General features: G+C 45.7%; 1 protein-coding gene across 5 annotated transcripts in view; it reads left to right on the forward strand.

Annotated features, from left to right (window-relative positions):
* Positions 1–14,503, forward strand: part of LOC135550437 (pleckstrin homology domain-containing family A member 7-like) — a 140,958-nt gene that overhangs the window by 78,712 nt on the left and 47,743 nt on the right. For all 5 annotated transcript variants that reach the window (XM_064981234.1, XM_064981242.1, XM_064981247.1 and 2 more), the window contains exons 5-8: positions 5,208–5,328; positions 8,033–8,143; positions 10,593–10,665; positions 11,212–11,312. In XM_064981234.1, the coding sequence (XP_064837306.1) occupies positions 5,208–5,328; positions 8,033–8,143; positions 10,593–10,665; positions 11,212–11,312 (406 nt within the window). The remainder of the gene's footprint in view (positions 1–5,207; positions 5,329–8,032; positions 8,144–10,592; positions 10,666–11,211; positions 11,313–14,503) is intronic.

Here is a 14,503-nt window from a genome sequence, read left to right on the forward strand (position 1 = left end):
GCCCCCTCGAGCCAGTGTCTCCATTCCTTCAATGCCATCTTAACCGCTAGGAGTTCACGATCCCCACATCGTAGTTCCTCTCAGTCGGGGTAAGCCGGTGTGAGAAGAAAGCGCACGGATGAAGCTTCTTGTCTTCACCCCTCTGAGACAGGACAGCTCCAACACCAACCTCTGATGCGTCTACCTCCACCACAAATGGTTCATTCGTAGTCGGTAGTATCAGGATGGGAGCAGAGAGAACGCGCTGCTTGAGTCCTTGGAAGGCCATCTCAGCTTCTCTTCCCCACAAAAACCTTGCATTGCCACCCTTGGTTAAAGCTGAGAGAGGGGCTGCCACCAAGCTGAAGTTCTTGATGAACTTGCGGTAAAAGTTTGTGAAGCCCAGGAAACGCTGAACTTCCTTAACGGATTTGGGGGTGGGCCAATCCGCTACCGCTCCTACCTTCCTGGGGTCCATTTGGACTCGACCGGGTTCCACTACAAATCCCAGGAATTGTACTCGGGATGAATGGAATTCACATTTTTCCGGCTTAACGTACAGATGGCTGTCCAGGAGGCGTTTGAGTACTTGTCTGACATGCTTAGTGTGTTCTTGAAGGGAGCTCGAAAAGATGAGGATGTCATCCAAGTAAACGAACACAAATATGTTAAGCATATCCCTAAGCACATCGTTTATGAGCGCTTGGAACACCGCTGGGGCGTTGGTCAGGCCGAAGGGCATCACCAAGTATTCATAGTGACCAGTAGGCTTGTTGAAAGCGGTCTTCCACTCGTCACCAGGTCTGATCCGCACAAGATGGTATGCGTTCCGCAGGTCAAGCTTAGTGAAAACAACTGCTTCCTGGAGCAGCTCGAAGGCTGTGGCCATAAGGGGTAGCGGGTAACGGTTACGGACGGTTATGGCATTGAGTCCCCGGTAGTCGATGCAAGGACGTAATCCACCGTCTTTCTTGGCCACAAAGAAAAACCCTGCTCCCGCCGGGGAGGTGGATGGACGCATGAGGCCTGCTTCCAGAGCGTCCTTGATGTAGGTATCCATAGCAGCTCGTTCGGGTGGAGATAGGGAAAAGATCCGACCCCTGGGGGGGCAAGTGCCGGGAAACAGGTCGATGGGGCAATCGTAAGGTCTATGGGGTGGTAGCATAGTGGCCCTCTGTTTGCTAAACACCAGTTTGAGGTCATGGTAACACTCGGGAACTCGGGTCAGGTCGATGGATTCTAAAGACTCGGGAGTAGAACTCGGGGAATTCTGGAAAATACAAGTAGCTTGGCACGTAGGACCCCACTGCTTGATAGTGCTCACAGACCAGTCGATGTGAGGGTTATGGCTGTGAAGCCAGGGGTATCCAAGGACGAGAGGGAACTCGGAACAGGAGATCAAATGAAAGTTCATCAATTCCTGGTGTTGTGAAACTGAAAGTCGCAAGGAGGTAGTGACATGAGTGACAAGTCCAGATCCCAAAGGGCTTCCATCCAATGTAGTGACCCTCATGGGTTCACTTAGAGGTTCAGAGGGAACGCCATTCTCCTTCGCCCAGACACCATCCATGAAGTTACCTGCGGCTCCAGAGTCTACCAAGGCTTGAAGGTGAAGCTTGTGGTTGTCCCAGGAGAGGGTGACTGGAATGAGCAGACGGGAGTTGGACGGATGGGAGGAGGTTATGTTTCCCGTTACAGTTCCCCCCGGTCTGTACAGGACAGAGCGTTTCCCTGGAGCCCGGGACACGTGGAACGGAAATGGCCCGGTTTGCCGCAATATAGACAGCGTCGCTCCCTCATCCGGCGGTCTCTCTCAGCCTGGGAGATGCGTCCAATCTGCATGGGTTCCGATGGAGCCAGCGAGGATAAAGGTGGGGACTCGGAGCTGGGACTGATAGGGGCTAGAGGTCTACGGTTGAGTTCTCTCTCTCTCAGACGCTGGTCAATGCGTGAGGCCAACTTGATCAGGGACTCGAGATTGTCCGGTGGTTCCCGAGTGGCCAGTTCATCTTGGATAGTGTCGGAAAGGCCTTTCAGAAAGCACACCGTGAGCGCCTCGTTGTTCCAGCCACTTGCTGCTGCCACCGTGCGGAACTGGATGGCATAGTCCGTCACGCTGCGCCAACCTTGGTGGAGAGTCAGGAGCTGTTTGGCTGAGTCAGAACCACTGCTTGGGCCTTGAAACACTCGTTTGAATTCCTCAGCAAAGGCAGAGTAGCTGGCACAGCAGGAACTATGGGCATCCCACACAGCAGTAGCCCAGGCCAGGGCTTTTTCCGACAGCAGGGTGATGATATAAGCGATCTTAGACCGGTCGGTGGGAAACGACGAGGGTTGTAGCTCAAAGGAGAGAGAACATTGGGTGAGAAACCCTTTACAAGCACTTGGATCACCTGAGAACCGTTGGGGAGGTGGAAGACGAGGTTCAGCCAGGGGGTTAACTGCCATGGGTACGTGAATCTGAGGTACTGGGACGGGAACTGTTGCCGGGGTAAGACGATCAGATATTTGCTTAATGGAAGTCAGCATCTCCGACAGAAGATGACAATGTCTAGCCATTAAGGCCTCTTGCTGAACCAGGGCGGCTTCGTGGCGTTGGACAGTCTCCTGGTGGTGGGACAGCATGGCAAAAGGTCCTGGGAACTGGCTGCCTCTGGGTTCATTTTTGGCTCTGTGTTTCTGTCAGGACCCGGTTACGAACCTGGGTCTCCGGAGTGAGAAACAGTCACTTAACCAACTGAGCCACGAATAGTCAGCAGAACCCAGAAGATGAGGCAGACACAGCAGTACTTAAGACGGTGTATTTAATAAAGTAAAAAGGAGAAGTCCTTAAATACAAAAATGGCAAATCCAAAAGGTGGTAGGAATAGCACAAAAAAGCCTCAAGAGATACTCAAAAACAAAAACAGAATTCCACAAGAGCATCCACCGGAATCGACAAGAATACACAGAACACTAGGGCTGGGTGCTAACATACAAACACAGAGCACAGAACTGAGGGAAACTAAGGGTTTAAATACAATCAGGGAAAACGAGGCACAGGTGCAAATAATAATGGGGAACAAGGGAAAAAAAGGTCAAAAAGCACAATGGGGGCATCTAGTGACCAAAACCCGGAACAACCCTGGCCAAATCCTGACACCTCTGTGATGAATGGTACACTCTGATTAGGCATAGCTACCTCTGTGATGAATGGTACACTCTGATTAGGCATAGCTACCTCTGTGATGAATGGTACACTCTGATTAGGCATAGCTACCTCTGTGATGAATGATACACTCTGATTAGGCATAGCTACCTCTGTGATGAATGGTACACTCTGATTAGGCATAGCTACCTCTGTGATGAATGGTACACTCTGATTAGGCATAGCTACCTCTGTGATGAATGGTACACTCTGATTAGGCATAGCTACCTCTGTGATGAATGATACACTCTGATTAGGCATAGCTACCCCTGTGATGAATGATACACTCTGATTAGGCATAGCTACCTCTGTGATGAATGATACACTCTGATTAGGCATAGCTACCCCTGTGATGAATGATACACTCTGATTAGGCATAGCTACCTCTGTGATGAATGATACACTCTGATTAGGCATAGCTACCTCTGTGATGAATGATACACTCTCACAACCACTTGTAAACACAAGCAGACCCATTTGTTCTTGACTTGATCACTCATCAGCCCCCAATGTCAGAGAACATTTTGTCAGTTCATTTATTATTAAAGTACTATTGAACAAAGCTCTGGAGATTCTGCAGCTGGTAATTGGGTTATATTGACTTCAGGAGCAGTGAACCTATACAGTAACTTGTCTGAATCTGACATCAGGAGATGGGAGGAGCTGTGTTACGCCTCAGTACTTCATTTGTAATTAATGTCATTATTTGTTTACCCAGCCCCTCGGGAATACTATGTTTTTATCGAAGGGGACGTTTATTAATTGTAGAAGAACACGTTAATTGCTAACTTTCCTCTGTTCTAATGAACCTTATTACAAAGAGAAAGCCCCTATGGCCTTCCTGGAACATAGATTTCCCATAATCCCTCTTCCTGCTGAAGTTTCCAGGCGGTTTGCCCATTACGCTCACTACAATCTGTGTAACAGTGTGACCTGGGTCATTCCTGGGCATTCCAGGGCAAAGCAGGTTCCTGCTTTATCCGAAGGGAGCAACCACCTAGGTGCCCTTAAACTGTAATGGAATGTACTATGAGTAGCTGTACTTGAGGCCAGATATTTGGAGAGCCTGGTTACAGAAGTAGGATCTTAATTTGAGACAGTTTGCTACAGCAGGAAAATAATCCTGCAGCAACAGGAAATGTTAATTATTATGTGGATTATAATTCATGGACATTTTTTGTAGGGGTTGATACATTTTTGGTTAGGGCAAATCAAGTCTGACATTTTAAAGTGGAAATTACTAACTTTAAAAGCCTGTTTAAACCTTGAATACACTATACGTTTGCATTTCCTGCTTGGAAGGATAATTATCAGCAACAAAAGAGTGATAAAATTAAAATACTACATCTGTAGATAAGAGAAGCTGGTTGATTTTCATGTTATGCCAGTGAACTGGAACGGATTGTATTTCTTACAAAAACAGTTCCTGACTGTAACAATGTGATGATGTCATGAGGAAACGTGAGGTGTAATTTGGAAAGCATGTGTGGTCTCTGCTGAGTGAGTGAGTTATCTAATGGATGTAAATATGATGAAGGTTTTGTCTGGAGGTCAACACACCCTGTGTGTGTGTGTGTGTGTGTGTGTGTGTGTGTGTGTGTGTGTGTGTGTGTGTGTGTGTGCAAGAGAGCAAAAGAGAGAGTGGATATTTGATCATGGAAAAGCTCATCTGCGGTAGCTCTGGTATCTCTGCTCTGGGTCATTGTGTTGGAGGTTATGTGGAGGTGTAAAAGTTATTTGTCATATAACATGTCACCTTATGAAACAAGACATGCCAGCCCCAGGGACAGTGTCAGACAAAATATTACTTGAGTGGCTGCTACAAAAAAAGTCCTGCCTGTTAACATAGCTGTAATTGCATTGGCTGTGACAGGTCGTGTGGCAGGAAGTTGTCGTTTCCTCTCTGAGAACCCATCCCTTAAGTTAACCCTGGCTCCCTTTAATGCAGATCCACGACAGAGGAATGGTGGTGGTGGTGAGATACTAGCATGACCACTCATGTCTATGTCATTGATTTCCTTCTGTGCTGCCTCCCCTGCAGGAAAGAGTCCCGGGGCATGTCCAAGCCACCGCCACCGGCCAGTCAGAGGCCCCCCAGCATGGTCAGCCAGACTTCCAAGGCTGTGACCTCATCAACAGTGGATGTCACCTCTGGGTCAAAGGTGAGAAAACGCCTCACTTTTATGAGCATGTGTTGTCTTCTCAGTGTGTTTCATTTGTTTGGGTCTATCCCACAACAGTGTTGCAGCAATTAGGTCCAGTGATTGCAGTGTAAAGTGTTTGAATTGATATTGTTTTTAAGGGTACTGGGAGACTGTTAATGCTCATGCTGGAGAATTGGTATAATCTCCTCCAGAACACTCTCATTTTGATTAATGGCTGTAGACTGTAATAGGTTAGTGATTTTCTTCAAGCCCAGTGAAACTCAATTAAACCTCCACAGTGGTTGGCCATGGATTAACTATGTGCATATAAAAGGCTTTACTCAAATGGTTTAGTAAAGGAACAGTATTAGAAGATGAAACGCCTGCTATTGGATGTTTTGAAGGCACAGGTGGGGAAGTGACACTCCATAGAATGCCCATGTCCCCTTCTTATAAGGATCATACTTCTACAGAGTGCAGATGAGGGCAGTGAGGCTCTCTTCCAGACTCTGTGGTCTCCTCTGCTCTGCCACTGACATGGCTGTGGTCTATCTTCAGGACATTGGCAGTTCAGTACTCACATGACACCCAGCTGCCCATCTGTAAAGTGATTTAGTGGCTCTTCCTAGACCCTTCCCAGGCCACATACACCTGACTGTCTCCAGCTTCCAGAAAAAGCCTGCCAGCCTCCTCTCCCTTCTTCCCCCGTGGCCCAGCTCTGCCAGGTTGAGAGGGGTGGCCATGCTGGGTGGCATGACAGGGCTACCTGCCAACTCACTATCGCCTCTCCAGTCTGACTGACGGGTGTTGACTTTAGTGAGTGTTGAGGCAGCACACGCCTGCCTGCCTGGCTAGCTGTAAAATGACCCCCTGGCTGTCTCAGTAATGCTTCAGGCCTGTGAGTGAGAGACAGCATTGTGTCAGCATCATATGAGCTGTCTGAAACCAATCAATCCCCAGTCAACCTATCAACACAATCTTAGTAACACAACACTCTTCAGCTACACACAGCACCCAAACACATGCACTGACTTGACTGGGACTCTAAGCACTGCAGTAGGCGTATAAGTATTCCTATAGAACAGTGCCTCTAAGGTTGTGAAAGTAGCTCTCCTAAGATTGTTGTACCTGTGTTAGAAGCAGCACCTCATCAGACCTCATGTCAACGTGTTGTCTGCTATCAGAGGTGCCAGTCATTTCAAGCAGAGTGGCAGACAGGGCATTATCGATGACCACTTGCTCATTCTCAATGGTAAGTAGAGTATAGATTTGCTTTAAAATTCACTATCTATGTATACAATAAGGGGAACGTTGAGTTTCCAATCACAGTACAGTGAATATGTGACTACACAATGATTTCTAATATCTGCTAAACTTAAATAAGGCTGTTCTCTTGACGGTTCTCCTGACAAACACTGTGTAGATTTCCTAATGCTCTGCATGCTTGGCTGGCCGTGCAGTAGTTTCAGTAATTAGTGCATGTTTTTGCCAGCTGTGGAGGAGGAAATGCCATATAATGATCCCCTGCAATGGAAACCTAACTCAACTGTTGCTTGGGTGCAATCGGATTTGGCTCAGTTGAACATTCATCTGAAATCATCTGTGAGATTCAGAGGAGGGAGAAAACCAGTGGGCCTTGAAAGAATGCTACTGTGCCTCATCAAATCTTAATGTATGACAATAATACTGTATTCCCATTTGGGTGGAGTGTTCTTGCTTGTCAAATGAGCTGCTGAAATTAGAAGGTTAAGGAAAAAGCGAAAGAAACACGAAAGAGAACGTTAATAACTAAAATAACTAACTTCAAACATTTGTGGGCCCCAGTTTCAAAATCCAAATGTTGTTCTTAATCTAATCATCAAACATACAGTAACACATAATGATCTCTATAAACATGGGACTGAATGGTCATACAGTAACACCTAATGATCTCTATAAACATGGGACTGAATGGTCATACAGTAACACCTAATGATCTCTATAAACATGGGACTGAATGGTCATACAGTAACACCTAATGATCTCTATAAACATGGGACTGAATGGTCATACAGTAACACCTAATGATCTCTATAAACATGGGACTGAATGGTCATATAGTAACACCTAATGATCTCTATAAACATGGGACTGAATGGTCATATAGTAACACCTAATGATCTCTATAAATATGGGGCTGAATGGTCATACAGTAACACCTAATGATCTCTATAAACATGGGGCTGAATGGTCATACAGTAACACCTAATGATCTCTATAAACATGGGACTGAATGGTCATATAGTAACACCTAATGATCTCTATAAACATGGGACTCAATGATCATACAGTAACACCTAATGATCTCTATAAACATGGGACTGAATGGTCATATAGTAACGCCTAATGATCTCTATAAACATGGGACTGAATGGTCATACAGTAACACCTAATGATCTCTATAAACATGGGGCTGAATGGTCATACATTAACACCTAATGATCTCTATAAACATGGGGCTGAATGGTCATACAGTAACACCTAATGATCTCTAAACATGGGGCTGAATGGTCATATTGTCTTGTTTAACCAGCTCCTGTTCCTACTGGTTGTGTCTGTAATACCACATTTCTTTCACACAGCTCCTTACCACTGAGCTCCCTGGGCAGCTAATAGCAGATGTTATTTGTAAACCAGTATATAAAGGAAACCCCGTTCATAACCAACGTGTTTGTTTTTCCAGCCGCAGGGCTCTAGGAGTAGTGGCAAGGTACACAGCTTCGGCAAGAGGGACCAAGCCATCAAGAGGAACCCCAATATCCCTGTGGTGGTCAGGGGATGGCTCTACAAACAGGTGAGCCTTCCACATCACCCCACCTCAGTCACTGTAGCTACTGTATGGTTCAGAGGAATCTCCATAATTATGGCTAAGAGTACAACTCAATGACTGTAGCTATAGCTAAGGGCAGTGTGTTGGGGTCTAATGGTAAACTGTCCTCCACTCTAACGGGAGTACACATACAGTGCCTTGCGAAACTATTCGGCCCCCTTGAACTTTGCGACCTTTTGCCACATTTCAGGCTTCAAACATAAAGATATAAAACTGTATTTTTTTGTGAAGAATCAACAACAAGTGGGACACAATCATGAAGTGGAATGACATTTATTGGAAATTTCAAACTTTTTTCAAATCAAAAACTGAAAAATTGGGCGTGCAAAATTATTCAGCCCCCTTAAGTTAATACTCTGTAGCGCCACCTTTTGCTGCGATTACAGCTGTAAGTCGCTTGGGGTATGTCTCTATCAGTTTTGCACATCGAGAGACTGAAATTTTTTCCCATCCCTCCTTGCAAAACAGCTTGAGCTCAGTGAGGTTGGATGGAGAGCATTTGTGAACAGCAGTTTTCAGTTCTTTCCACAGATTCTCGATTGGATTCAGGTCTGGACTTTGACTTGGCCATTCTAACACCTGGATATGTTTATTTTTGAACCATTCCATTGTAGATTTCGCTTTATGTTTTGGATCATTGTCTTGTTGGAAGACAAATCTCCGTCCCAGTCTCAGGTCTTTTGCAGACTCCATCAGGTTTTCTTCCAGAATGGTCCTGTATTTGGCTCCATCCATCTTCCCATCAATTTTAACCATCTTCCCTGTCCCTGCTGAAGAAAAGCAGGCCCAAACCATGATGCTGCCACCACCATGTTTGACAGTGGGGATGGTGTGTTCATTGTGATGAGCTGTGTTGCTTTTATGCCAAACATAACGTTTTGCATTGTTGCCAAAAAGTTCAATTTTGGTTTCATCTGACCAGAGCACCTTCTTCCACATGTTTGGTGAGTCTCCCAGGTGGCTTGTGGCAAACTTTAAACGACACTTTTTATGGATATCTTTAAGAAATGGCTTTCTTCTTGCCACTCTTCCATAAAGGCCAGATTTGTGCAATATACGACTGATTGTTGTCCTATGGACAGAGTCTCCCACCTCAGCTGTAGATCTCTGCAGTTCATCCAGAGTGATCATGGGCCTCTTGGCTGCATCTCCGATCAGTCTTCTCCTTCTATGAGCTGAAAGTTTAGAGGGACGGCCAGGTCTTGGTAGATTTGCAGTGGTCTGATACTCCTTCCATTTCAATATTATCGCTTGCACAGTGCTCCTTGGGATGTTTAAAGCTTGGGAAATCTTTTTGTATCCAAATCCGACTTTAAACTTCTTCACAACAGTATCTCGGACCTGCCTGGTGTGTTCCTTGTTCTTCGTGATGCTCTCTGCGCTTTTAACAGACCTCTGAGACTATCACAGTGCAGGTGCATTTATAAGGAGACTTGATTACACACAGGTGGATTGTATTTATCATCATTAGTCATTTAGGTCAACATTGGATCATTAAGAGATCCTCACTGAACTTCTGGAGAAGAGTTTGCTGCACTGAAAGTAACGGGGCTGAATAATTTTGCACGCCCAATTGTTCAGTTTTTGATTTGTTAAAAAAGTTTGAAATATCCAATAAATGTCGTTCCACTTCATGATTGTGTCCCACTTGTTGTTGATTCTTCACGAAAAAATACAGTTTTATATCTTTATGTTTGAAGCCTGAAATGTGGCAAAAGTTCGCAAAGTTCAAGGGGGCCGAATACTTTCGCAAGGCACTGTACATCTCACGTCGATATTACATCTCTGTCATATTATGTCATGTCATTTACAGTGGCCTTCCACTTAATTCATAATTCAGGCTAAGTAATGATGAGAGTCCAGGTCTATGAGAATGTACTACAGTATTAATGACTGTGACCTGGTGGACTCTGGCTGAGTAAACAGAGAACGACAGTCATCATTTCTCATTATGAACCCCTTCTATGGATCTCCATTTACCTAGAGGACGGAGGGAGCATGAGAGAGATGTCTCTTTAGGGGTGAGGTATAAGAGGACGACACCCAGGGTGATTGTCTCCTGTTGACTGATGCCCCCTGGTGCGGCTGGCACGGAGGTGTAACACCCCTGAGGCAGGCCAGAGAGGGTGAGATTTAAGACCCTGACTTGGTAACACGCCATCGACTCATAAGGAGTTAGTTAGACCTACTGGAGCTCCTATCCTTGCAGGACATGAACCCTGTTCTGTTCAGGGGGAACACAATTACTGGCTGTACTAATGAAATGTATGAATTTTCTTGTGCTTTCCCTCTCTCTGTAAATGGGTACTTTAGCCTATATTCCCCAGCTATGGTTTTTAATTAGAATGTGCATTAGAAGGTGATGTTGTATTGCTGAGAGGGCTTACATTCCTTGTTGTGTTTCCTCCTCCAGGACAGCTCTGGAATGAGACTGTGGAAGAGGAAGTGGTTTGTGTTGTCTGACTACTGCTTGTTTTATTACAAAGGTGAGTCACACAGGCACACCGGGCCAGGGTTTAATTGAGACTAATTAAAATAGTCGCAGGGTGAATTGATTTGGTTATGAAATCCGAGACAGTCCTCTTAATTCCAAGTCGTCTGCCTCTTAGTGGAGCTAAACCTTTCAATCAGAGAGACATGACTGCAATTAGACAAAGTTCTGTTCTGCCACAGGCTATTCTCTCTCCTCTTCTGTCTCTTTCTATCTCTATTTCCCTCTTTCTTTCACCTCTCCGCCATTCATCACACTGAGCCAGAGATAAGCCTCCAGTCCTGCTGCCTGCCACCACAGCACAGCGGCTCCTTGAACATCCTTGAATTATGTCTCTCCAATTGCATTTCCTACAGTCACGAATCACCATGCAGGAACATAATGGTGCATTGATGAAGCAGTTATGTCATGCTATTTATAAACCGGTAGAATCAGTAATTGTCAAGGCAGTGGGCCAGATGTGAGGTGTGTGTGGTGGGTTGTTGTGTATTGTGTGATAATGATCACCTGCTTGTGTGTGTGTGTGTGTGTGTCCCTCTAGACAGCAGAGAGGAGATGGTTTTGGGGAGCATCCCCCTGCCCAGTTATGTCATCGCCCCTGTGGAGCCTGATGACCACATCAGCCGCAAGTATGCCTTCAAGGTAAGACTAGAGGGCAAGGGTGGGAACTAGCTCGTCGCTGAGTGGAACATACTGTTACCAGCTACCTCACAGTTCAACCAAGCTGCATGAGTTGAGAAACAGACTAGATATACAGTTGAAGTCAGAAGTTTACATATGCCTTAGCCAAATATATTTAAACTCAGTTTTTCACAATTCCACACATTTAATCCTAAAAATTCCCTGTTTTAGGTCAGTTAGGATCACAACTTTATTTTAAGAATGTGAAATGTCAGAATAATAGTAGAGAGAATGATTTATTTCAGCTTTTATTTCTTTCATCACATTCCCAGTGGGTCAGAAGTTTACATACACTCAATTATTATTTGGTAGCATTTCCTTTAAATTGTTGAACTTGTGTCAAACGTTTCGGGAAGCCTTCCACAAGCTTCCCACAATAAGTTGGGTGTATTTTGGCCCATTCTTCCTGACAGAGCTGGTGTAACTGAGTCAGGTTTGTAGGCCTCATTGCTAGCTTTTTCAGTTCTGCCCACAAATGTTCTATAGGATTGAGGTCAGGGCTTTGATGGCCACTCCAATGCCTTGACTTTGTTGTCCTTAACACATTTTGCCACAACTTTAGAAGTATGCTTGGAGTCATTGTCTATTTGGAAGACCCATTTGTGAACATGCTTTAACTTCTTGACTGATGTCTTGAGATGTTGCTTCAATATATCCACATACTTTTCTTTCCTCTTGATGCCAATTTATTTTGTGAAGTGCACCAGTCCTTCCTGCAGCAAAACACCCCCACAACATGATGCTGCCACCCCCGTGCTTCACGGTTGGGATGGTGTTCATCGGCATGCAAGCCTCACCCTTTTTCCTCCAAACATAACAATGGTCATTATGGCCAAACAGTTCTATTTTTGTTTCATCAGACCAGAGGACATTTCTCCAAAAAGTACGATCTTTGTTCCCATGTGCAGTTGCAAACCGTAGTTTGGCTTTTTTTATGGTGGTTTTGGAGCGGCCTTTCAGGTTATGTTGATATAGGACTCGTTTTACTGTGGATATAGATACTTTTGTACCTGTTTTCTCCAGCATCTTCACAAGGTCATTTGCTGTTATTATGGGATTGATTTGCGCTTTTCGCACCACAGTACGTTCATCTCTAGGAGACAGAACGTGTCACCTTCCTGAGCAGTGTGACGGCTGCGTGGTCCCATTGTGTTTATACTTGCATACTATTGTTTGTACAGATGAATGTGGTACCTTCAGGTGTTTGGAAATTGCTCCCAAGGATGAACCAGACTTGTCTACAACTTTGGCTGATTTCTTTTGATTTCTCCATGATGTCAAGCAAAGAGGCACTGAGTTTGGCCAAACAGTTATTTTTTGTTTTCAGACCAGAGGACATTTCCTCTGATATACCAGAGGATATCAAGCAAAAAGGCACTGAGTTTGAAGGTAGGCCTTGAAATACATCCACAGGTACACCTTCAATTGACTCAAATTATGTCAATTAGCATATCAGAATCTTCTAAAGCCATGACATAATTTTCTGGAATTTTCCAAGCTGTTTAAAGGCACAGTCAACGTAGTGTTTGTAAACTTCTGACCCACTGAAATTGAGATTCAGTGAATTATAAGTGAAATAATATGTCAGTAAACAATTGTTGGATAAATGACTTGTGTCTTGCACGAAGTAGATGTCCTAAACGACTTGCCAAAACTATAGTTTGTTAACAAGAAATTTGTGGAGTGGTTGAAAAACGAGTTTTAATGACTCCATCCTAAGTGTATGTAAACTCCCGACTTCAACTGTGTGAAGGAGTTTTTCAACTGTGAAGGAAATGTTAACTAACAACCAATAGATAAAGTTGCTTCACCTTGCTTACAGAGTTAGACAGTCACACAGCCAGGGGCCTGTGTGGGCAAGCCAGACAAAGTGGGCAGTGCTCCCTCTGATTAGTGTCAGACTGGTGGGCTGTTATAACACTCCATTCTTACCACATCAGTCTGGATCCTTTCTTTAAAAGCACAGAGATTCATCATAAAACCTATACAATCTGGACCAAGACCGGCTCTTCCTAATGTCTGCTTTCGCCCTGCCTGGCGTGCTATGTCGCTTTGACCTGTGAGTTTTCAGTGTGCGCCCTTCATGCAAACCCATTTAATTAACAAGAACACAAAGTGGGCAATGTGACTTCATACTTACCTGTACCTCTCATCTGCTATTTCATAACACGCATGCACCAAACCCTTGAGGCCTGTAGTTCTCAATAATGTGGAGTTATTCAGGGAGTATCAGCCCCTGTAGGTATCTTATCCTGGTCTGAGGTACAGTATCTGTCCCTTTAAAGTTCTGTTTGGTAGTGGTGTTACTGTGCTGCTCTACTCTGCTCTCTTGCCCCTGTCCTGTCCTGTTCGTCAGTCAGCAGGCCCCTGTCATCACCAGTAGAGCTTTAGGAACCCCCACCACACTCCTGCAAGCACCTATCCTCTGACCACTTCTCCAAACCCCCCTCCTCACTCCTCCAAGCCCCACTCCATACTCCTCCAAGCCCCTCTCCACACTCCTCCACGCCTCTAACCTCTCCACACTCCTCCACGCCTCTAACCTCTCCACACTCCTCCAAGCCCCCCTCCACACTCCTCCAAGCCCCCCTCCACACTCCTACAAGCCCCTCTCCACACTCCTCCAAGCCCCCCTCCACACTCCTCCAAGCCCCCTCCACACTCCTCCAATCCCCCTCCACACTCCTCCAAGCCCCCCTCCATACTCCTCCAAGCCCCCCTCCACACTCCTCCAAGCCCCCCTCGACACTCCTCCAAGTCCCCCTCCACACTCCTCCAAGCCCCTCTCCACTCTCCTCCAAGCCCCTCTCCACAGTTCTCCAAGCCCCTCTCCACAGTTCTCCAAGCCCCTATCCTCTCCACACTCCTCCAAGCCCCTATCCTCTCCACACTCCTCCAAGCCCCTATCCTCTCCACACTCCTCCAAGCCCCTATCCTCTCCATACTCCTCCAAGCCCCTCTCCACAGTCTTCCAAGCCCCTATCCTCTCCACACTCCTCCAAGCCCCTATCCTCTTCACACTCCTCCAAGCCCCTGTCCTCTCCACACTTCTCCAAGCCCCTATCCTCTCCACACTCCTCCAAGCCCCTCTCCACAGTCCTCCAAGCCCCTATCCTCTCCACACTCCTCCAAGCCCCTATCCTCTTCACACT

Source organism: Oncorhynchus masou, chromosome 1 (assembly GCF_036934945.1).
Source record: "Oncorhynchus masou masou isolate Uvic2021 chromosome 1, UVic_Omas_1.1, whole genome shotgun sequence".
Lineage (NCBI taxonomy): Eukaryota > Metazoa > Chordata > Actinopteri > Salmoniformes > Salmonidae > Oncorhynchus > Oncorhynchus masou.